The following is a 25883-nucleotide window of genomic DNA, read 5'->3' as shown; positions in this document are numbered from 1 at the left end:
TAGAACCCCAAAGAACAATTTTTTTCTAAGTGTACTGCTGAAAAGAGAAGGCTCTAATCTGTCTGTAGTTAAGCTACCAAAATGTTCTGTTTTTTTAATAGGCCATATATATGGATAACATGGGTTCAGGGTAGGCCTGTCACAACATTGAATTTTAAGGAGACATCAAGTGCCATGACACAAATGTTTTTTCATGCTCTGAAGTAGAGAATATCCAGAGACCAAAAAGCTGAACCGATAAACACATTTTTGATTTGCAGGAGGGGTAAATTGGATTGAATCAAATGATTTACCGCCCATTTAGGGCGGGGTACCACTAGTGCTATATGTAATAGCCTATGATGTATGGATTCCAAGAGAAACTGTGATATTGAATTATTGTTTTGTACCGACAGCCTTTTTTTTTTTTTTTTTTACTTTTGTAGAAAGTTTCCCTACCTTTCTTTACTTCTACCATTGTAATGATAAGATAACCTATCATACAGTTATTTTTCTCTGTCTGCTCAAAGGACTAGCATTTGCTGTTTGTTTCTCTGCAGGTCACCTCTCTCCATGGAAGACCTCCAAACAGGTAAAACACCCCTGTGTGTGTGTGTGTGTGTGTGTGTGTGTGTGTGTGTGTGTGTGTGTGTGTGTGTGTGTGTGTGTGTGTGTGTGTGTGTGTGTGTGTGTGTGTGTGTGTGTGTGTGTGTGTGTGTGTGTGTGTGTGTGTGTGTGTGTGTGTGTGTGTGTGTGTGTGTGTGTGTGTGTGTGTGTGTGTGTGTCTCTGTCTCTGTCTGTCTCTATATGTCTCTCTCTGTCTCTCTCTCTCCCCCTGTCTCTGTCTCTCTCTGTCTCTTTCTCTCTCTCTCTGTCTCTCTCTCTCTATGTCTCTATCTCTCTTCCCCTGTCTCTGTCTCTCTCTCTCTCAATTCAATTCAATTTAAGGACTTTATTGGCATGGGAAACATGTGTTTGCATTGCCAAAGCAAGTGAAATAGAAAAAAAATCAAACGTTAAATAGACAATACAAAAATGTACAGTAAACATTACACTCACAAAAGTTCAAAAAGAATAAAGACATTCCAAATGTCTGATTATTCGCAAATAGTTAAAGTACAAAAGGGAAACTATTTAAACATAAATATGGGTTGTATTTGCAATGGTGTTTGTTCTTCACTGGTTGCCCTTTTCTTGTGGCAACAGGTCACAAATCTTGCTGCTGTGATGGCACCATGTGGTGTTTCAACAAATAGATATGGGAGTTTATCAAAATTGGGTTGTGGATCCCCTATCTGAGAAATATCTGAAGGAAATATGTGTCTCTGATATGGACATATATTTGGCAGGAGGTTAGGAAGTGCAGCTCAGTTTCCAACTCATTTTGTGGGCAACGTGCATAGTCGAAGTCAAAGCTTTCTTTAAGTTTGGGTCAGTCACATTGGTCAGGTTTTCTGCCACTGTGTACTCTCTGTTTAGGGTCAAATAGCATTCTAGTTTGCTCAGTTTTTTTGATGATTCTTTACAACGTGTCAATGAATTATATTTTTATTTTCCCATGATTTGGTTTGGGTATAATTGTGTTAATGTCATGGGGCTCTGTGGGGTCTGTTTGTGTTTGTGAGCAGAGCCCCAGGACCAGGACCAGCCCCAGGACCAGCTTGCTTAAGGGACTCTTCTCCAAAAAAAGAACGAGTATCATTTCAAAAAAGCAGCAGATACAAAAAAAAGTGACAATCAAAAGAAAAGTGACAGTTATCAAACAATGTTTAGAGGATCCTAAGGCCTGCTTGAAGTTGGCATCTGACAAAAAAGTTATTTCTTTCATATTTTTCTCTCAAGGGTTTGTAGGCCTCCTTGCTCGCACATGCTTTTCAGTTTTGCCCACAAATGTTCTACATGATTGAGGTCAGGGCTTTGTGATGGCCAATCCAATACCTTGACTTTGTTGTCCTTAAGCCATTTTGCCACAACTTTGGAAGTATGCTTAAGGTCATTGTCCATTCAAAAGACCCATTTGTGACCAAGCTTTAACTTCCTGACTGATATCTTGAGATGTTGCTTCAATATATCCACATAATTTTCCTTTCCTCATGATGTCATCTATTTTGTGAAGTGCACCAGTCCCTCCTGCAGCAAATCAACCCCACAATATGATGCTGCCACCCCTGTGCTTCACAGTTGGGATGGTGTCCTTCGGCTTGCAAGTCTCTCCCTTTTTCCTCCTAACATAACAATGGACATTATGGCCAAACAGTTATATTTTTGTTTCATCAGACCAGAGGACATTTCTCCAAAAAGTACGATCTTTGTCCCCATGTGCAGTTGCAAACCGTAGTCTGGCTTTTTTTATGGCGGTTTTAGAGCAGTGGCTTCTTCCTTACTGAGTGGCCTTTCAGGTTATGTCGATATAGGACTCGTTTCACTATGGATATAGTTACTTTTGTACCAGTTTCCTCCAGCATCTTCACAAGGTCCTTTGCTGTTGTTCTGGGATTGATTTGCACTTTTCGCACCAAAGTACATTCATCTCTAGGAGACAAAATGCGTCTCTTTCCTGAGCGGTATGATGGCTGCGTGGTCCCATGGTGTTTATACATTCGTACTATTGTTTGTACAGATGAACATGGTACCTTCAAGCGTTTGGAAATTGCTCCCAAGGATGAACCAGACTTGTGGAGGTCTACAATTTTTTGGTCTTTGGTCTTGGCTGATTTATTTTGATTTTCCAATGATGTCAAGCAAAGAGGCACTGAGTTTGAAGGTAGGCCTTGAAATACATCCACAGGTACACCTCCAAATGACTCAAATTATGTCAATCAGAAGCTTCTAAAGCCATGACATCATTTTCTGGAATTTTTCAATCTGTTTAAAGGCACAGTCAACTAATTGTATGTAAACTTCTGACCCATTGGAATTGTGATACAGTGAATTATAAGTGAAATAATATGTCTGTAAACAATTTTGGGAAAAATTACTTGTGTCATGCACAAAGTAGATGTCCTAACCGACTTGGCAAAACTATAGTTTGTTAACAAGAAATGTGTAGATTGGTTGAAAAACAAGTTTTAATGACTCCAACCTAAGTGTATGTAAACTTCTGACTTCAACTGTATTTATAAAGCCCTTTTTACATCAGCCGATGTCACAAACTGCTATACAGAAACCCAGCCTAAAACCCCAAACAGCAAGCAATGCAGATGTAGAAGCACGGTGGCTCCCTAGAAAGGCAGACACCTAGGAAGAAACCTACAGAGGAACCAGGCTCTGAGGGGTGGCCCGTCCTCTTCTGGCTGTGCCAGGTGGAGATTATAACAGTACATGGCCATGTTCAAACGTTCATAGATGACCAGCAGGATCAAATAATAATAATCACATTGGTTGTAGAGAGTGCAACAGAGGGTGCAACAGGTCAACACCTCAGGAGTAAATGTCAGTTGGCTTTTCATAGCCGAGCATTCAGAGTTCGAGACAGCAGGTGCGGTAGAGAAAGGGAGTTGAAAACAGCAGGTCTGGGACAAGGTAGCATGTCTGGTGAACAGGTCAGGGTTCCGTAGCCCCAGGCAGAACAGTTGAAACTGACCAGGTGGACTGGGGACAGCAAGGAGTCATCAGGCCAGATAGTCCTGAGGCATGGTCCCAGGGCTCAGGTCCTCCGGGAGGGGAGGGAGAGAGAGAGAGAATTAGAGGGAGCATACTTAAATTCACACATGACTCCAGATAAGACAGGATAATTACACCAGATAAACTATAAACTATTGCAGCATAGATACTGGAGGCTGAGACAGGAGGGGTCGGGAGACACTGTGGCCCCATCCAATAATACCCTGGGACAGGGCCAACCAGTCAGGATATGACATCACCCACTTTGCCAAAGCACAGCCCCTATACCACTAGAGGGATATCCACAAACCACCAATTTACTACACTGAGACAAGGCTATAGTCCACGAAGATCTCACCCACTGCACGAACCCGAACTGTCAGGGTCCAGGTCTGACAGAATATGTGCAGAAGATCTAGGTGCTGCTGTAGGCCCTCCTTGGTTGGGTACAGAAGCACAAGATTGTCAGAAAACAGTAGACATTTTGACTTCAGATTCTAGTACGGTGAGGCCGGGTGCTGCAGACTGTTCTAGTGCCCTCGCCAATTTGTTTATATATATGTTTAAGAGGGTGGGCCTTAAGCTGCATCCCTGTCTCACCCCACATAACTGTGGAAAGAAATGTGTGTGTTTTTTGCAAATTTTAACCCCACACTTGTTGTTTGTGTACATGGATTTTATGTTGTATGTTTTCCCCCAACACCACTTTCTATCAATGTGTATAGCAGACCCTCATGCCAAATTGAGTGAAAAGCTTTTTTGAAATCAACAAAGCCTGAAAACACTTTGCCTTGGTTTTGTTTTTTTGCTTTGTCAATTAGGGTGAATAAATGGTCTGTCGTATGGTAATTTGGTAAAAAGCCAATTTTACATTTGCTCAGTACAGTGCATTGTTTTCACTGAGGAAATGGGTGAGTCTGCTGTTAATGATAATGCAGGGGATTTTCCTAAGGTTTCTGTTGATACATATCCCTGTTATTTGGGTCAAATTTGTCTCCACTTTTGTGGATTGGGGTGATCAGTCCTTTTTTCCAAATATTGGGAAAGATGCCAGAGCTAAGGATTATGTTAAAGAGTATAAGTATAGTCATTTGGAATTTGTGGTCTGTATATTTTATCATTTCATTTAGGATACCATCAACACCACAGGACTTTTGGGTTGGAGAGTTTGTATTTTGTCCTGTAGTTCATTCAGCATCCAGTGGGTTCTGGTAGTCTTTAATAGTTGATTCTAAGATTTGTATTTGATCATGTACAGTGGGGAGAACAAGTATTTGATACACTGCCGATTTTGCAGGTTTTCCTACTTACAAAGCATGTAGAGGTCTGTAATTGTTATCATAGGTACACTTCAACTGTGAGAGACGGAATCTAAAACAAAAATCCAGAAAATCACATTGTATGATTTTTAAGTAATTAATTTGCATTTTATTGCATGACATAAGTATTTGATCACCTACCAACCAGTAAGAATTCCGGCTCTCACAGACCTGTTAGTTTTTCTTTAAGAAGCACTCCTGTTCTCCACTCATTACCTGTATTAACTGCACCTGTTTGAACTCGTTACCTGTATAAAAGACACCTGTCCACACACTCAATCAAAAAGACTCCAACCTCTCCACAATGGCCAAGACCAGAGAGCTGTGTAAGGACATCAGGGATAAGATTGTAGACCTGCACAAGGCTGGGATGGGCTACAGGACAATAGGCAAGCAGCTTGGTGAGAAGGCAACAACTGTTGGCGCAATTATTAGAAAATGGAAGAAGTTCAAGATGCCGGTCAATCACCCTCGGTCTGGGGCTCCATGCAAGATCTCACCTCGTGGGGCATCAATGATCATGAGGAAGGTGAGGGATCAGCCCAGAACTACACGGCAGGACCTGGTCAATGACCTGAAGAGAGCTGGGACCACGGTCTCAAAGAAAACCATTAGTAACACACTACGCCATCATGGATTAAAATCCTGCAGCGCACGCAAGGTCCCCCTGCTCAAGCCAGCGCATGTCCAGGCCCGTCTGAAGTTTGCCAATGACCATCTGGATGATCCAGAGGAGGAATGGGAGAAGGTCATGTGGTCTGATGAGACAAAAATAGAGCTTTTTGGTCTAAACTCCACTCGCCGTGTTTGGAGGAAGAAGAAGGATGAGTACAACCCCAAGAATACCATCCCAACCGTGAAGCATGGAGGTGGAAACATCATTCTTTGGGGATGCTTTTCTGCAAAGGGGACAGGACGACTGCACCGTATTGAGGGGAGGATGGATGGGGCCATGTATCGCGAGATCTTGGCCAACAACCTCCTTCCCTCAGTAAGAGCATTGAAGATGGGTCGTGGCTGAATCTTCCAGCATGACAACGACCCGAAACACACAGCCAGGGCAACTAAGGAGTGGCTCCGTAAGAAGCATCTCAAGGTCCTGGAGTGGCCTAGCCAGTCTCCAGACCTGAACCCAATAGAAAATCTTTGGAGGGAGCTGAAAGTCCGTATTGCCCAGCGACAGCCCCGAAACCTGAAGGATCTGGAGAAGGTCTGGAGGGAGGAGTGGGCCAAAATCCCTGATGCAGTGTGTGCAAACCTGGTCAAGAACTACAGGAAACGTATGATCTCTGTAATTGCAAACAAAGGTTTCTGTACCAAATATTAAGTTCTGCTTTTCTGATGTATCAAATACTTATGTCATGCAATAAAATGCAAATGAATTACTTAAAAATCATACAATGTGATTTTCTGGATTTTTGTTTTAGATTCCGTCTCTCACAGTTGAAGTGTACCTATGATAAAAATTACAGACCTCTACATGCGTTGTAAGTAGTAAAACCTGCAAAATCGGCAGTGTATCAAATACTTGTTCTCCCCACTGTATATGTTTTTGCTATTTGTTCTTTGTTATAGGGCCAAAAAGATTGGAGAAGTTGTTTATCCACAAATGTCAGTTTTGGATGGATAATTCTTAGTGTTGTTTGCTTAGTGTTTCCAATTTTCCCAGAAGTGGTTAGAGTCTATGGATTCTTCAAATACGTTGAACTGATTTCTGACGTGATGTTCCTTATTTTTCCGTTGTGCATTTCTGTATTGTTTTAGTGATTCACCATGGTTGGAGAGGTTTCTCAATTTCTTTCTTAGGTTTTTGAATTCTTCATCAAACCATTTGTCATTGTTGTTAATTTTCTTAGGTTTTCTGCTTGAAATTTTTAGATTTGATAGCGAAGCTGAGAGGTCAAATATCCTGTTTAGGTTTTCTACTGCCAAATTTACCCCTTCACTAGCACATTGACATATGTTGTCCAGGAAGTTGTCTAAAAGGGATTGAATTTGTTGTTGCCTAATTGTTTTTTGGTAGGTTTCCACACTAGTTTCATTCCATCTATAGCATTTTTTAAATATTTTTCAGTTCCTTTGGCTTTGATGCCTTATGATTGAGTATTGCTCTGTTCAAGTAGACTGTGATTTTGCTGTGATCTGATAAGGGTGTCAGTGGGCTGACTGCGAATGCTCTGAGAGACTCGGGGTTGAGGTCAGTGATAAAGTAGTCTACAGTACTCAATAACTATAGGTGTACCTACCGTAGGAGTCCCCTCAAAGCCTACCATTGAGTATGTACTTACCCAGCGTGCGACAGAGCTGCAGGAGTTGTGACCTGTTTTTGTTGTTTATGTTGTCATAGTTGTGCCTATGGGGGCGGCGCACAATTGGCCCAGCATCGTCCGGATTAGAGTTTGGCCAGGATAGGCCATCATTGTAAATAAGAATATGTTCTTAACTGACTTGCCTAGCCTGTAAAGGTTAAATAAAACATGAATAAAATAAAAAGATGGGGGAGGGAATGATGTCACCTCCAGGTAGGTGTTTGATCGCCTGTGTGCTGAGGGTCAGGTTCTTGTCCAGTTCTGGCATTTAGGTCACACAGACTAGTACAGGTCCCTGGGCCTGGAAATTATTGATTTCCCCCTCCAGGATGGAGCAGCTGTCTTCATTTATGTATGGGGATTCTAGTGGGGGGATATAGGTAGCACACAGGAGAAAAATTTTCTCTGTTGAGAGAATTTCCTTTTGAATTTCTAGTCAAATTTAAAAAATGTCCATTTTTATTATTTTAATAGAGTGAGTTAGGTCTGCTCTATACCTAATTAGCATACCCCCTGAGTCCCTTCACTGTTCCACAACCTGGTAATATGGTGGATTGGACTACCAACTCTCTGTAACCTAGAGCGCAATCAGTATGTCCAAAGGCAGATGACCTCAGGCCTTGGATATTCAAGGCTTTGTGTTCCATAAAGTGTCTGTTGTTAGTCATGTGGTTTGGTCTCAGACCACTAAGTGTGAGCAGAGCCTGCTGAGCATCTGGTCCATTCCATTTACGTGGGCTAGTGTAATAGCGGGGGTTGGGCCTGCTCACGGCCTGGCGTATGTGTGACTTTCATGTTGAGACCCTCTTTGCGGGAGTGAGGGGCATGGGGTGGGCAGCAGGGGCATAGGTCTGATCTGACATGCTTACAGTGGTTGCTCAACTAAAAGTTTTGTGATTATGCTGCAGGACTTAGAAGTAATTTGTGGTTTAGTATGGTACCCTGCGTCCCTACTTCATTGCTCCAGACCAGCGCAAGGGGGAGTTAGAGCACTGATTATGCGTTTGGGTCCCAAGGCACTAATGTGTCTCAAACTGACAATGAATGGGTGACATAAACCTAAATAGAAACTGATAAATATGCACAACTTCATTATTACTTACTAAAACTGTCACACTAAGGTTTTTATTCTAAGGGAAACTTAGACTACAATTAGGGTGTGGAAATGTTAGGATTATTTTGCACTTACTGTAGTACTGTAGACTACTCCCGACCAGTCATGTTGTACAGTGCCTTAGTGGAGCAGTGGTCTAAAACACTGCAGCGCAGTGCAAACTGTTGCTACAGATGCTGGATCAATACCTTGACTTGGAGACCCATGAGAAGACTGTAGGCTTTTGGTTTCTCTCCCTCTAAAAACAAACTGCCTTTATTTACAAATTAGTAACAATGTCTCACCCCATGTTCAAGAATGGCCTTTTTCTCGCTCATTTTACGTTATTTGAAAACAAAATCATCTCCAAAATATTGTTATTTTTTAAAACAAAGCGATTATTATTATTATTAATTCAGAATTATATAAAAGCCCCTTGGATATTCTCACAGATATATTATCAACCCTGTTATAAGCAGGACAATATATATATTGGTCATATTGGTCATGGCTCCCAAGTGGTGCACAATGGGATTGCCTTGCAGTTCTCCAGAAGACAGACCTAGCCCATGGGGAAAGAAGGAGGAGGAAGGGGGGGGGGGGGTAGCACAGAGCAACATTGTAAGGGGCATTGCACTAATAATGGCGCTGACTAGTGAAATGTTCCCGCTGTTCTTAGTGCCAGTCTGCACATTCAAACAAAATCAATGTAACTAATAATGGCGTGAAAAATGCCCCTTAGATATGAATTTGGAAGGCAGATATTAGAAAATAGGCGTCAGTCAAAAGTTATACCTAAGTCCCAACCTGGATTTAACGAAAAATTACAAGAAAAGCACACATTTGTAAATCCCAAACTTTTAATGTAATTGGAATGGTAAATACAAATTATTTGTGACATTGTGGTTACAATAAAGAATGTAAACAAAACAACATGCTGTGTTTTTATTTACAGTAGTGATGGACAGCTGGAAGCATTTTGTATTTCTTCATCAATATCTTTATGCTTTTGTTAATAAAATATCAAGAAAAAAGAAATTCAAAATGAAAGAAACGAAGTGGTCCCAGAAATATCTCTCTGACATAGGGTCCAGCATATCTCTTGATGATTTCTTCCTCAAAGAAATCTCGAGCCATGAAAGCTGAAAATGTTATGCTGGTGAATGAAGACCCAAAAGCGACGTAATAGTAACAGAGTCTTTATTCCAGTATTAAACAAATAATGATTCTCCTGGATATTATCAATGGTAAATCCAAAACAGGAAACTGAAATCCTCTCGTCAATAGAGAGGAACGACTGGAGACGCGACCACAGACTGCAGGTCGCTTCAGGAAGGCACTGGCCGTAGCTGACATAGACACCTGCTCACACGCAGCATCTGAAGAAGGCAAAGAACACGACAGGGCGGAACAAGGACACAGGACAGCAAACATCAAACAAGAATCCGACAAGGACAGAAGCGGAAAACAGAGGGAGAAATAGGGACTCTAATCAGAGGGCAAAATAGGGGACAGGTGTGAAAGAGTAAATGAGGTCGTTAGGAGAATGAGAAACAGCTGGGAGCAGGAACGGAACGATAGAGAGAGAGAGCGGGAGAGGGAGAGAGGGAGGAGGAGAGAGAGAGAGAGAAAGAGGGAAAGAACCTAATAAGACCAGCAGAGGGAAGCACAGGGACAAGACATGATGATCAAAGACAAAACATGACAGTACCCCCCCACTCACCGAGCGCCTCCTGGCGCACTCGAGGAGGAACCCTGGCGGCAACGAAGGAAATCATCAATCAACGAACGGTCCAGCACGTCCCGAGATGGAACCCAACTCCTCTCCTCAGGACCGTAACCCTCCCAATCCACTAAGTACTGGTGACCACGTCCCCGAGAACGCATGTCCATGATCTTCCGTACCTTGTAAATAGGAGCGCCCTCGACAAGGACGGGGGGGGGGGGGGGAAGAAGAACGGGGGCGCGAAGAAAAGGCTTGACACAAGAGACATGGAAGACAGGGTGGACGCGACGAAGATGTTGCGGAAGAAGCAGTCGCACAGCGACAGGATTGACGACCTGAGAGACACGGAACGGACCAATGAACCGCGGAGTCAACTTGCGAGAACCTGTCGTAAGGGGAAGGTTACGAGTGGAAAGCCACACTCTCTGACCGCGACAATACCTAGGACTCTTAATCCTACGTTTATTGGCGGCTCTCACAGTCTGCGCCCTGTAACGGCAAAGTGCAGACCTGACCCTCCTCCAGGTGCGCTCACAACGTAGGACAAAAGCCTGAGCGGAGGGAACGCTGGACTCGGCGAGCTGGGACGAGAACAGAGGAGGCTGGTACCCAAGACTACTCTGAAACGGAGATAGACCGGTAGCAGACGAAGGAAGCGAGTTGTGAGCGTACTCAGCCCAGGGGAGCTGTTCTGCCCAAGACGCAGGGTTTCGAAACGAAAGGCTGCGTAATATGCGACCAATCGACTGATTGGCCCTTTCTGCTTGACCGTTAGACTGGGGATGAAACCCGGAAGAGAGACTGACGGAAGCACCAATCAAACGACAGAACTCCCTCCAAAACTGTGACGTGAATTGCGGACCTCTGTCTGAAACGGCGTCTAACGGGAGGCCATGAATTCTGAACACATTCTCAATGATGATTTGTGCCGTCTCCTTAGCGGAAGGAAGCTTAGCGAGGGGAATGAAATGTGCCGCCTTAGAGAACCTATCGATAACCGTAAGAATCACAGTCTTCCCCGCAGACGAAGGCAGACCGGTAATAAAGTCTAAGGCGATGTGAGACCATGGTCGAGAAGGAATGGGAAGCGGTCTGAGACGACCGGCAGGAGGAGAGTTACCTGACTTAGTCTGCGCGCAGTCCGAACAAGCAGCCACGAAACGACGCGTGTCCCGCTCCTGAGTAGGCCACCAAAACCGCTGGCGAATAGAAGCAAGCGTACCCCGAACGCCGGGGTGGCCAGCTAACTTGGCAGAGTGAGCCCACTGAAGAACAGCCAGACGAGTAGAGACAGGAACGAACAGAAGGTTACTAGGACAAGCGCGCGGCGACGCAGTCTGAGTGAGTGCTTGCTTTACCTGTCTCTCAATTCCCCAGACAGTCAACCCGACAACACGCCCTTCAGGGAGAATCCCCTCGGGGTCGGTAGAAGCCACAGAAGAACTAAAGAGACGGGATAAGGCATCAGGCTTGGTGTTCTTATTTCCCGGGCGATAGGAAATCACGAACTCGAAACGAGCGAAAAACAACGCCCAACGAGCTTGACGTGCATTAAGTCGTTTGGCAGAACGGATGTACTCAAGGTTCTTATGGTCAGTCCAAACGACAAAAGGGACGGTCGCCCCCTCCAACCACTGTCGCCATTCGCCTATGGCTAAGCGGATGGCGAGCAGTTCGCGGTTACCCACATCATAGTTGCGCTCCGATGGCGACAGGCGATGAGAAAAGTAAGCGCAAGGATGGACCTTATCGTCAGAATGGAAGCGCTGAGACAGAATGGCTCCCACGCCCACCTCTGAAGCGTCAACCTCGACAATGAATTGTTTAGTGACGTCAGGAGTAACAAGGATAGGGGCGGATGTAAAACGCTTCTTGAGGAGATCAAAAGCTCCCTGGGCGGAACCGGACCACTTAAAGCAAGTCTTGACAGAAGTCAGAGCTGTGAGAGGGGCAGCCACTTGACCGAAATTACGAATGAAACGCCGATAGAAATTAGCGAAACCGAGAAAGCGCTGCAACTCGACACGTGACTTAGGGACGGGCCAATCGCTGACAGCCTGGACCTTAGCGGGATCCATCTGAATGCCTTCAGCGGAAATAACAGAACCGAGAAATGTGACAGAGGAGACATGAAAGGCGCACTTCTCAGCCTTCACGTAGAGACAATTCTCTAAAAGGCGCTGGAGTACACGTCGAACGTGCTGAACATGAATCTCGAGTGACGGTGAAAAAATCAGGATATCGTCAAGGTAAACGAAAACAAAAATGTTCAGCATGTCTCTCAGTACATCATTAACTAATGCCTGAAAGACAGCTGGAGCATTAGCGAGACCGAACGGCAGAACCCGGTATTCAAAATGCCCTAACGGAGTGTTAAACGCCGTTTTCCACTCGTCCCCCTCTCTGATGCGTACGAGATGGTAAGCGTTACGAAGGTCCAACTTAGTAAAGCACCTGGCTCCCTGCAAAATCTCGAAGGCTGACGACATAAGGGGAAGCGGATAACGATTCTTAACCGTTATGTCATTCAGCCCTCGATAATCCACGCAGGGGCGCAGAGTACCGTCCTTCTTCTTAACAAAGAAAAATCCCGCTCCGGCGGGAGAGGAAGAAGGCACCACGGTACCGGCGTCGAGAGAAACAGACAGATAATCCTCGAGAGCCTTACGTTCGGGAGCCGACAGAGAGTATAGTCTACCCCGAGGGGGAGTGGTCCCCGGAAGGAGATCAATACAACAATCATACGACCGGTGAGGAGGAAGGGAGCTGGCTCTGGACCGACTGAAGACCGTGCGCAGATCATGATATTCCTCCGGCACTCCTGTCAAATCACCAGGTTCCTCCTGAGTAGAGGGGACAGAAGACACAGGAGGGATAGCAGACATTAAACACTTCACATGACAAGAAACGTTCCAGGATAGGATAGAATTACTAGACCAATTAATAGAAGGATTATGACATACTAGCCAGGGATGACCCAAAACAACAGGTGTAAAAGGTGAACGAAAAATCAAAAAGGAAATGGTCTCACTGTGGTTACCAGATACTGTGAGGGTTAAAGGTAGTGTCTCACATCTGATACTGGGGAGAAGACTACCATCTAAGGCGAACATGGGCGTGGGCTTCCCTAACTGTCTGAGAGGAATGTCATGTTTCCGAGCCCATGCTTCGTCCATAAAACAACCCTCAGCCCCAGAGTCTATCAAGGCACTGCAGGAAGCAGCCGAACCGGTCCAGCGTAGATGGACCGACAAGGTAGTACAGGATCTTGATGGAGAGACCTGAGTAGTAGCGCTCACCAGTAGCCCTCCGCTTACTGATGAGCTCTGGCTTTTACTGGACATGACATGACAAAATGTCCAGCAGAACCGCAATAGAGGCAAAGGCGGTTGGTGATTCTCCGTTCCCTCTCCTTAGTCGAGATGCGAATACCTCCCAGCTGCATGGGCTCAGTCTCTGAGCCGGTGGGAGGAGATGGTTGAGATGCGGAGAGGGGAAACACCGTTAACGCGAGCTCTCTTCCACGAGCTCGGTGACGAAGATCTACCCGTCGTTCTATGCGGATGGCGAGTGCAATCAAAGAGTCCACGCTGGAAGGAACCTCCCGGGAGAGAATCTCATCCTTAACCTCAGCGTGGAGTCCCTCCAGAAAACGAGCGAGCAACGCCGGCTCGTTCCAGTCACTGGATGCAGCAAGAGTGCGAAACTCTATAGAGTAATCCGTTATGGATCGATCACCTTGACATAGGGAAGCCAGGGCCCTGGAAGCCTCCTTCCCAAAAACTGAACGATCAAAAACCCGTATCATCTCCTCTTTAAAGTTCTGATAATCGTTAGAACACTCAGCCCTTGCCTCCCAGATAGCTGTGCCCCACTCCCGAGCCCGACCAGTAAGGAGTGATATGACGTAAGCGATCCGAGCTCTCTCACTTGAGTACGTGTTGGGCTGGAGAGAGAACACAATATCACACTGGGTGAGAAAAGAGCGACACTCAGTGGGCTGCCCAGAGTAACATGGTGGGTTATTAACCCTAGGTTCCGGAGACTCGGAAGACCAGGAAGTAGCTGGTGGCACGAGACGAAGACTCTGAAACTGTCCAGAGAGATCGGAGACCTGAGCGGCCAGGGTCTCAACGGCATGACGAGCAGCAAACAATTCCTGCTCGTGTCTGCCGAGCATTGCTCCCTGGAACTCGACGGCAGTGTTGAGAGAATCCATAGTCGCTGGGTCCATCTTGGTCGGATTCTTCTGTTATGCTGGTGAATGAAGACCCAAAAGCGACGTAATAGTAACAGAGTCTTTATTCCAGTATTAAACAAATAATGATTCTCCTGGATATTATCAATGGTAAATCCAAAACAGGAAACTGAAATCCTCTCGTCAATAGAGAGGAACGACTGGAGACGCGACCACAGACTGCAGGTCGCTTCAGGAAGGCACTGGCCGTAGCTGACATAGACACCTGCTCACACGCAGCATCTGAAGAAGGCAAAGAACACGACAGGGCGGAACAAGGACACAGGACAGCAAACATCAAACAAGAATCCGACAAGGACAGAAGCGGAAAACAGAGGGAGAAATAGGGACTCTAATCAGAGGGCAAAATAGGGGACAGGTGTGAAAGAGTAAATGAGGTCGTTAGGAGAATGAGAAACAGCTGGGAGCAGGAACGGAACGATAGAGAGAGAGAGCGGGAGAGGGAGAGAGGGAGGAGGAGAGAGAGAGAGAGAAAGAGGGAAAGAACCTAATAAGACCAGCAGAGGGAAGCACAGGGACAAGACATGATGATCAAAGACAAAACATGACAGTACCCCCCCACTCACCGAGCGCCTCCTGGCGCACTCGAGGAGGAACCCTGGCGGCAACGAAGGAAATCATCAATCAACGAACGGTCCAGCACGTCCCGAGATGGAACCCAACTCCTCTCCTCAGGACCGTAACCCTCCCAATCCACTAAGTACTGGTGACCACGTCCCCGAGAACGCATGTCCATGATCTTCCGTACCTTGTAAATAGGAGCGCCCTCGACAAGGACGGGGGGGGGGGGGGAAGACGAACGGGGGCGCGAAGAAAAGGCTTGACACAAGAGACATGGAAGACAGGGTGGACGCGACGAAGATGTTGCGGAAGAAGCAGTCGCACAGCGACAGGATTGACGACCTGAGAGACACGGAACGGACCAATGAACCGCGGAGTCAACTTGCGAGAACCTGTCGTAAGGGGAAGGTTACGAGTGGAAAGCCACACTCTCTGACCGCGACAATACCTAGGACTCTTAATCCTACGTTTATTGGCGGCTCTCACAGTCTGCGCCCTGTAACGGCAAAGTGCAGACCTGACCCTCCTCCAGGTGCGCTCACAACGTAGGACAAAAGCCTGAGCGGAGGGAACGCTGGACTCGGCGAGCTGGGACGAGAACAGAGGAGGCTGGTACCCAAGACTACTCTGAAACGGAGATAGACCGGTAGCAGACGAAGGAAGCGAGTTGTGAGCGTACTCAGCCCAGGGGAGCTGTTCTGCCCAAGACGCAGGGTTTCGAAACGAAAGGCTGCGTAATATGCGACCAATCGACTGATTGGCCCTTTCTGCTTGACCGTTAGACTGGGGATGAAACCCGGAAGAGAGACTGACGGAAGCACCAATCAAACGACAGAACTCCCTCCAAAACTGTGACGTGAATTGCGGACCTCTGTCTGAAACGGCGTCTAACGGGAGGCCATGAATTCTGAACACATTCTCAATGATGATTTGTGCCGTCTCCTTAGCGGAAGGAAGCTTAGCGAGGGGAATGAAATGTGCCGCCTTAGAGAACCTATCGATAACCGTAAGAATCACAGTCTTCCCCGCAGACGAAGGCAGACCGGTAATAAAGTCTAAGGCGATGTGAGACCATGGTCGAGAAGGAATGGGAAGCGGTCTGAGACGACCGGCAGGAGGAGAGTTACCTGACTTAGTCTGCGCGCAGTCCGAACAAGCAGCCACGAAACGACGCGTGTCCCGCTCCTGAGTAGGCCACCAAAACCGCTGGCGAATAGAAGCAAGCGTACCCCGAACGCCGGGGTGGCCAGCTAACTTGGCAGAGTGAGCCCACTGAAGAACAGCCAGACGAGTAGAGACAGGAACGAACAGAAGGTTACTAGGACAAGCGCGCGGCGACGCAGTCTGAGTGAGTGCTTGCTTTACCTGTCTCTCAATTCCCCAGACAGTCAACCCGACAACACGCCTTTCAGGGAGAATCCCCTCGGGGTCGGTAGAAGCCACAGAAGAACTAAAGAGACGGGATAAGGCATCAGGCTTGGTGTTCTTATTTCCCGGGCGATAGGAAATCACGAACTCGAAACGAGCGAAAAACAACGCCCAACGAGCTTGACGTGCATTAAGTCGTTTGGCAGAACGGATGTACTCAAGGTTCTTATGGTCAGTCCAAACGACAAAAGGGACGGTCGCCCCCTCCAACCACTGTCGCCATTCGCCTATGGCTAAGCGGATGGCGAGCAGTTCGCGGTTACCCACATCATAGTTGCGCTCCGATGGCGACAGGCGATGAGAAAAGTAAGCGCAAGGATGGACCTTATCGTCAGAATGGAAGCGCTGAGACAGAATGGCTCCCACGCCCACCTCTGAAGCGTCAACCTCGACAATGAATTGTTTAGTGACGTCAGGAGTAACAAGGATAGGGGCGGATGTAAAACGCTTCTTGAGGAGATCAAAAGCTCCCTGGGCGGAACCGGACCACTTAAAGCAAGTCTTGACAGAAGTCAGAGCTGTGAGAGGGGCAGCCACTTGACCGAAATTACGAATGAAACGCCGATAGAAATTAGCGAAACCGAGAAAGCGCTGCAACTCGACACGTGACTTAGGGACGGGCCAATCGCTGACAGCCTGGACCTTAGCGGGATCCATCTGAATGCCTTCAGCGGAAATAACAGAACCGAGAAATGTGACAGAGGAGACATGAAAGGCGCACTTCTCAGCCTTCACGTAGAGACAATTCTCTAAAAGGCGCTGGAGTACACGTCGAACGTGCTGAACATGAATCTCGAGTGACGGTGAAAAAATCAGGATATCGTCAAGGTAAACGAAAACAAAAATGTTCAGCATGTCTCTCAGTACATCATTAACTAATGCCTGAAAGACAGCTGGAGCATTAGCGAGACCGAACGGCAGAACCCGGTATTCAAAATGCCCTAACGGAGTGTTAAACGCCGTTTTCCACTCGTCCCCCTCTCTGATGCGTACGAGATGGTAAGCGTTACGAAGGTCCAACTTAGTAAAGCACCTGGCTCCCTGCAAAATCTCGAAGGCTGACGACATAAGGGGAAGCGGATAACGATTCTTAACCGTTATGTCATTCAGCCCTCGATAATCCACGCAGGGGCGCAGAGTACCGTCCTTCTTCTTAACAAAGAAAAATCCCGCTCCGGCGGGAGAGGAAGAAGGCACCACGGTACCGGCGTCGAGAGAAACAGACAGATAATCCTCGAGAGCCTTACGTTCGGGAGCCGACAGAGAGTATAGTCTACCCCGAGGGGGAGTGGTCCCCGGAAGGAGATCAATACAACAATCATACGACCGGTGAGGAGGAAGGGAGCTGGCTCTGGACCGACTGAAGACCGTGCGCAGATCATGATATTCCTCCGGCACTCCTGTCAAATCACCAGGTTCCTCCTGAGTAGAGGGGACAGAAGACACAGGAGGGATAGCAGACATTAAACACTTCACATGACAAGAAACGTTCCAGGATAGGATAGAATTACTAGACCAATTAATAGAAGGATTATGACATACTAGCCAGGGATGACCCAAAACAACAGGTGTAAAAGGTGAACGAAAAATCAAAAAGGAAATGGTCTCACTGTGGTTACCAGATACTGTGAGGGTTAAAGGTAGTGTCTCACATCTGATACTGGGGAGAAGACTACCATCTAAGGCGAACATGGGCGTGGGCTTCCCTAACTGTCTGAGAGGAATGTCATGTTTCCGAGCCCATGCTTCGTCCATAAAACAACCCTCAGCCCCAGAGTCTATCAAGGCACTGCAGGAAGCAGCCGAACCGGTCCAGCGTAGATGGACCGACAAGGTAGTACAGGATCTTGATGGAGAGACCTGAGTAGTAGCGCTCACCAGTAGCCCTCCGCTTACTGATGAGCTCTGGCTTTTACTGGACATGACATGACAAAATGTCCAGCAGAACCGCAATAGAGGCAAAGGCGGTTGGTGATTCTCCGTTCCCTCTCCTTAGTCGAGATGCGAATACCTCCCAGCTGCATGGGCTCAGTCTCTGAGCCGGTGGGAGGAGATGGTTGAGATGCGGAGAGGGGAAACACCGTTAACGCGAGCTCTCTTCCACGAGCTCGGTGACGAAGATCTACCCGTCGTTCTATGCGGATGGCGAGTGCAATCAAAGAGTCCACGCTGGAAGGAACCTCCCGGGAGAGAATCTCATCCTTAACCTCAGCGTGGAGTCCCTCCAGAAAACGAGCGAGCAACGCCGGCTCGTTCCAGTCACTGGATGCAGCAAGAGTGCGAAACTCTATAGAGTAATCCGTTATGGATCGATCACCTTGACATAGGGAAGCCAGGGCCCTGGAAGCCTCCTTCCCAAAAACTGAACGATCAAAAACCCGTATCATCTCCTCTTTAAAGTTCTGATAATCGTTAGAACACTCAGCCCTTGCCTCCCAGATAGCTGTGCCCCACTCCCGAGCCCGACCAGTAAGGAGTGATATGACGTAAGCGATCCGAGCTCTCTCACTTGAGTACGTGTTGGGCTGGAGAGAGAACACAATATCACACTGGGTGAGAAAAGAGCGACACTCAGTGGGCTGCCCAGAGTAACATGGTGGGTTATTAACCCTAGGTTCCGGAGACTCGGAAGACCAGGAAGTAGCTGGTGGCACGAGACGAAGACTCTGAAACTGTCCAGAGAGATCGGAGACCTGAGCGGCCAGGGTCTCAACGGCATGACGAGCAGCAAACAATTCCTGCTCGTGTCTGCCGAGCATTGCTCCCTGGAACTCGACGGCAGTGTTGAGAGAATCCATAGTCGCTGGGTCCATCTTGGTCGGATTCTTCTGTTATGCTGGTGAATGAAGACCCAAAAGCGACGTAATAGTAACAGAGTCTTTATTCCAGTATTAAACAAATAATGATTCTCCTGGATATTATCAATGGTAAATCCAAAACAGGAAACTGAAATCCTCTCGTCAATAGAGAGGAACGACTGGAGACGCGACCACAGACTGCAGGTCGCTTCAGGAAGGCACTGGCCGTAGCTGACATAGACACCTGCTCACACGCAGCATCTGAAGAAGGCAAAGAACACGACAGGGCGGAACAAGGACACAGGACAGCAAACATCAAACAAGAATCCGACAAGGACAGAAGCGGAAAACAGAGGGAGAAATAGGGACTCTAATCAGAGGGCAAAATAGGGGACAGGTGTGAAAGAGTAAATGAGGTCGTTAGGAGAATGAGAAACAGCTGGGAGCAGGAACGGAACGATAGAGAGAGAGAGCGGGAGAGGGAGAGAGGGAGGAGGAGAGAGAGAGAGAGAAAGAGGGAAAGAACCTAATAAGACCAGCAGAGGGAAGCACAGGGACAAGACATGATGATCAAAGACAAAACATGACAGTACCCCCCCACTCACCGAGCGCCTCCTGGCGCACTCGAGGAGGAACCCTGGCGGCAACGAAGGAAATCATCAATCAACGAACGGTCCAGCACGTCCCGAGATGGAACCCAACTCCTCTCCTCAGGACCGTAACCCTCCCAATCCACTAAGTACTGGTGACCACGTCCCCGAGAACGCATGTCCATGATCTTCCGTACCTTGTAAATAGGAGCGCCCTCGACAAGGACGGGGGGGGGGGGGGGGGAAGACGAACGGGGGCGCGAAGAAAAGGCTTGACACAAGAGACATGGAAGACAGGGTGGACGCGACGAAGATGTTGCGGAAGAAGCAGTCGCACAGCGACAGGATTGACGACCTGAGAGACACGGAACGGACCAATGAACCGCGGAGTCAACTTGCGAGAACCTGTCGTAAGGGGAAGGTTACGAGTGGAAAGCCACACTCTCTGACCGCGACAATACCTAGGACTCTTAATCCTACGTTTATTGGCGGCTCTCACAGTCTGCGCCCTGTAACGGCAAAGTGCAGACCTGACCCTCCTCCAGGTGCGCTCACAACGTAGGACAAAAGCCTGAGCGGAGGGAACGCTGGACTCGGCGAGCTGGGACGAGAACAGAGGAGGCTGGTACCCAAGACTACTCTGAAACGGAGATAGACCGGTAGCAGACGAAGGAAGCGAGTTGTGAGCGTACTCAGCCCAGGGGAGCTGTTCTGCCCAAGACGCAGGGTTTCGAAACGAAAGGCTGCGTAATATGCGACCAATCGACTGATTGGCCCTTTCTGCTTGACCGTTAGACTGGGGATGAAACCCGGAAGAGAGACTGACGGAAGCACCAATCAAACGACAGAACTCCCTCCAAAACTGTGACGTGAATTGCGGACCTCTGTCTGAAACGGCGTCTAACGGGAGGCCATGAATTCTGAACACATTCTCAATGATGATTTGTGCCGTCTCCTTAGCGGAAGGAAGCTTAGCGAGGGGAATGAAATGTGCCGCCTTAGAGAACCTATCGATAACCGTAAGAATCACAGTCTTCCCCGCAGACGAAGGCAGACCGGTAATAAAGTCTAAGGCGATGTGAGACCATGGTCGAGAAGGAATGGGAAGCGGTCTGAGACGACCGGCAGGAGGAGAGTTACCTGACTTAGTCTGCGCGCAGTCCGAACAAGCAGCCACGAAACGACGCGTGTCCCGCTCCTGAGTAGGCCACCAAAACCGCTGGCGAATAGAAGCAAGCGTACCCCGAACGCCGGGGTGGCCAGCTAACTTGGCAGAGTGAGCCCACTGAAGAACAGCCAGACGAGTAGAGACAGGAACGAACAGAAGGTTACTAGGACAAGCGCGCGGCGACGCAGTCTGAGTGAGTGCTTGCTTTACCTGTCTCTCAATTCCCCAGACAGTCAACCCGACAACACGCCCTTCAGGGAGAATCCCCTCGGGGTCGGTAGAAGCCACAGAAGAACTAAAGAGACGGGATAAGGCATCAGGCTTGGTGTTCTTATTTCCCGGGCGATAGGAAATCACGAACTCGAAACGAGCGAAAAACAACGCCCAACGAGCTTGACGTGCATTAAGTCGTTTGGCAGAACGGATGTACTCAAGGTTCTTATGGTCAGTCCAAACGACAAAAGGGACGGTCGCCCCCTCCAACCACTGTCGCCATTCGCCTATGGCTAAGCGGATGGCGAGCAGTTCGCGGTTACCCACATCATAGTTGCGCTCCGATGGCGACAGGCGATGAGAAAAGTAAGCGCAAGGATGGACCTTATCGTCAGAATGGAAGCGCTGAGACAGAATGGCTCCCACGCCCACCTCTGAAGCGTCAACCTCGACAATGAATTGTTTAGTGACGTCAGGAGTAACAAGGATAGGGGCGGATGTAAAACGCTTCTTGAGGAGATCAAAAGCTCCCTGGGCGGAACCGGACCACTTAAAGCAAGTCTTGACAGAAGTCAGAGCTGTGAGAGGGGCAGCCACTTGACCGAAATTACGAATGAAACGCCGATAGAAATTAGCGAAACCGAGAAAGCGCTGCAACTCGACACGTGACTTAGGGACGGGCCAATCGCTGACAGCCTGGACCTTAGCGGGATCCATCTGAATGCCTTCAGCGGAAATAACAGAACCGAGAAATGTGACAGAGGAGACATGAAAGGCGCACTTCTCAGCCTTCACGTAGAGACAATTCTCTAAAAGGCGCTGGAGTACACGTCGAACGTGCTGAACATGAATCTCGAGTGACGGTGAAAAAATCAGGATATCGTCAAGGTAAACGAAAACAAAAATGTTCAGCATGTCTCTCAGTACATCATTAACTAATGCCTGAAAGACAGCTGGAGCATTAGCGAGACCGAACGGCAGAACCCGGTATTCAAAATGCCCTAACGGAGTGTTAAACGCCGTTTTCCACTCGTCCCCCTCTCTGATGCGTACGAGATGGTAAGCGTTACGAAGGTCCAACTTAGTAAAGCACCTGGCTCCCTGCAAAATCTCGAAGGCTGACGACATAAGGGGAAGCGGATAACGATTCTTAACCGTTATGTCATTCAGCCCTCGATAATCCACGCAGGGGCGCAGAGTACCGTCCTTCTTCTTAACAAAGAAAAATCCCGCTCCGGCGGGAGAGGAAGAAGGCACCACGGTACCGGCGTCGAGAGAAACAGACAGATAATCCTCGAGAGCCTTACGTTCGGGAGCCGACAGAGAGTATAGTCTACCCCGAGGGGGAGTGGTCCCCGGAAGGAGATCAATACAACAATCATACGACCGGTGAGGAGGAAGGGAGCTGGCTCTGGACCGACTGAAGACCGTGCGCAGATCATGATATTCCTCCGGCACTCCTGTCAAATCACCAGGTTCCTCCTGAGTAGAGGGGACAGAAGACACAGGAGGGATAGCAGACATTAAACACTTCACATGACAAGAAACGTTCCAGGATAGGATAGAATTACTAGACCAATTAATAGAAGGATTATGACATACTAGCCAGGGATGACCCAAAACAACAGGTGTAAAAGGTGAACGAAAAATCAAAAAGGAAATGGTCTCACTGTGGTTACCAGATACTGTGAGGGTTAAAGGTAGTGTCTCACATCTGATACTGGGGAGAAGACTACCATCTAAGGCGAACATGGGCGTGGGCTTCCCTAACTGTCTGAGAGGAATGTCATGTTTCCGAGCCCATGCTTCGTCCATAAAACAACCCTCAGCCCCAGAGTCTATCAAGGCACTGCAGGAAGCAGCCGAACCGGTCCAGCGTAGATGGACCGACAAGGTAGTACAGGATCTTGATGGAGAGACCTGAGTAGTAGCGCTCACCAGTAGCCCTCCGCTTACTGATGAGCTCTGGCTTTTACTGGACATGACATGACAAAATGTCCAGCAGAACCGCAATAGAGGCAAAGGCGGTTGGTGATTCTCCGTTCCCTCTCCTTAGTCGAGATGCGAATACCTCCCAGCTGCATGGGCTCAGTCTCTGAGCCGGTGGGAGGAGATGGTTGAGATGCGGAGAGGGGAAACACCGTTAACGCGAGCTCTCTTCCACGAGCTCGGTGACGAAGATCTACCCGTCGTTCTATGCGGATGGCGAGTGCAATCAAAGAGTCCACGCTGGAAGGAACCTCCCGGGAGAGAATCTCATCCTTAACCTCAGCGTGGAGTCCCTCCAGAAAACGAGCGAGCAACGCCGGCTCGTTCCAGTCACTGGATGCAGCAAGAGTGCGAAACTCTATAGAGTAATCCGTTATGGATCGATCACCTTGACATAGGGAAGCCAGGGCCCTGGAAGCCTCCTTCCCAAAAACTGAACGATCAAAAACCCGTATCATCTCCTCTTTAAAGTTCTGATAATCGTTAGAACACTCAGCCCTTGCCTCCCAGATAGCTGTGCCCCACTCCCGAGCCCGACCAGTAAGGAGTGATATGACGTAAGCGATCCGAGCTCTCTCACTTGAGTACGTGTTGGGCTGGAGAGAGAACACAATATCACACTGGGTGAGAAAAGAGCGACACTCAGTGGGCTGCCCAGAGTAACATGGTGGGTTATTAACCCTAGGTTCCGGAGACTCGGAAGACCAGGAAGTAGCTGGTGGCACGAGACGAAGACTCTGAAACTGTCCAGAGAGATCGGAGACCTGAGCGGCCAGGGTCTCAACGGCATGACGAGCAGCAAACAATTCCTGCTCGTGTCTGCCGAGCATTGCTCCCTGGAACTCGACGGCAGTGTTGAGAGAATCCATAGTCGCTGGGTCCATCTTGGTCGGATTCTTCTGTTATGCTGGTGAATGAAGACCCAAAAGCGACGTAATAGTAACAGAGTCTTTATTCCAGTATTAAACAAATAATGATTCTCCTGGATATTATCAATGGTAAATCCAAAACAGGAAACTGAAATCCTCTCGTCAATAGAGAGGAACGACTGGAGACGCGACCACAGACTGCAGGTCGCTTCAGGAAGGCACTGGCCGTAGCTGACATAGACACCTGCTCACACGCAGCATCTGAAGAAGGCAAAGAACACGACAGGGCGGAACAAGGACACAGGACAGCAAACATCAAACAAGAATCCGACAAGGACAGAAGCGGAAAACAGAGGGAGAAATAGGGACTCTAATCAGAGGGCAAAATAGGGGACAGGTGTGAAAGAGTAAATGAGGTCGTTAGGAGAATGAGAAACAGCTGGGAGCAGGAACGGAACGATAGAGAGAGAGAGCGGGAGAGGGAGAGAGGGAGGAGGAGAGAGAGAGAGAGAAAGAGGGAAAGAACCTAATAAGACCAGCAGAGGGAAGCACAGGGACAAGACATGATGATCAAAGACAAAACATGACAGAAAAAGAAGGCAACAGTGAATTATTGTGGAAACACTATTGCAGTCCATGAGTTGTAGGCTACAATATGTTTGTACCTTTTGCTTTGTAAATAGCCAAACTTAAATATATATAAATAACATATCTTACCAAGCCTTTCCATAAGTCCACGCAAGTTTCTTCAACTGTCTTCTGACTGTGATTAAAGCAATGTTGATGTGACGTGAAGCCAGCAGATTACAGATGGCCTTTGCTGATTGCTCATCATCTTCATGATTGTTAGGGTTGCGTCAATTCAATCTGGTATAAGGACAAGTATGACGATGAGTCACCGATTGTATACTATATACTTTTTAATTAATTAAGCAATAAATGGCAACTGCAACTTTCGTATATACTGGTTCAATATAACATCACGCAGGATGAGACACAGAACTGGGCAACACCCCAAAACCCCTCCCCTATATACTCTAACAGTGTTAGTTCCTGCTTCAGAGCAAGCCTGTTAGAGTAGAGGTCCAGTTTGGTTTAGACTTACTGGCCTATAGCTGGTGTTGGCGCTTAAGCTAGTCCAGCCCCTTAGCGCTTCGGAGGGTCCGCTGATATCTTGATTGAGTGTTGCTGTCTGTCCCCTCATTCCTGTTGTTGCACTCACAGTTCCTGTTATCGTGTCTTTTCGGTACTTTCCCATCCCTGCTACCCCTCGTGATGTGCACCCCTCCTCTCCCAAGATTAGTCAAGTCATGCGGTATGTCTAGCCACACTTTGTTGCACAATTATAACACACACACACATATGTTTAATGTACTTATCTCCCCCCCCCATACAATCAATAAAACTCAGACCTCACATGAGTGAGTGAGTCGATGGCTTGAATAGTCTCGCTGGAAATATGGGTGACAGCTGATGCATTGGTCCAGAGCCAGGCGGTATTGGCATGTATACTACAGTATGTACTGTAGGCTATGTTTACTTGTCAGACTGCACAGTAGCATAATAAACAAATACAGGCGGCTTCTACCTTCAAAATGCTTTAAACGCAAAATGTAGGATAAAGCTGAATAGTACTGTATTTCTTCATCAGCATCTTTATGCTTTCCTTAAAAAAAGAATGCTAAAAATACACTTTCAAAAAGCAGATGTTTATTTAGTTCAAATCATATCAAATCAAAGTTTATTTGTCACGTGTGCCGAAATAAAACAGGTGTAGACCTTACAGTGAAATGCTTACTTACAGGCTCTAACCAATAGTGCAAAAATGGTATTAGGTGAACAATAGGTAAGTAAAGAAATAAAAACAACAGTAAAAAGACATTTACATTTTAGTCATTTAGCAGACGCTCTTATCCAGAGCGACTTACAGTAGAGTGCATACATTTTATTACATTTTTTTTTACATACTGAGACAAGGAT

The 25883-nt window shown here is 47.5% G+C and overlaps 1 protein-coding gene and 1 long non-coding RNA gene across 2 annotated transcripts in view; one reads left to right on the top strand and one right to left on the bottom strand.

Moving 5' to 3' along the window:
• The window catches only part of LOC139530967 (membrane-associated guanylate kinase, WW and PDZ domain-containing protein 2-like), a 348222-nt gene that overhangs the window by 244807 nt on the left and 77532 nt on the right, over positions 1–25883 (top strand). Inside the window, exon 12 of the mRNA XM_071327763.1 lies at positions 540–571. Within this exon, the coding sequence (XP_071183864.1) occupies positions 540–571 (32 nt within the window). The remainder of the gene's footprint in view (positions 1–539; positions 572–25883) is intronic.
• Positions 9154–25260, bottom strand: LOC139530414 (uncharacterized). The gene is made up of 2 exons (XR_011666024.1): positions 24621–25260; positions 9154–9445 (listed from the first exon to the last, which is right to left on the bottom strand). It is a non-coding gene; the product is annotated as an uncharacterized lncRNA (long non-coding RNA).

Source organism: Salvelinus alpinus, chromosome 9 (genome assembly GCF_045679555.1).
Source record: "Salvelinus alpinus chromosome 9, SLU_Salpinus.1, whole genome shotgun sequence".
NCBI lineage: Eukaryota > Metazoa > Chordata > Actinopteri > Salmoniformes > Salmonidae > Salvelinus > Salvelinus alpinus.
This window is presented reverse-complemented; position numbering and strand designations above follow the sequence as displayed.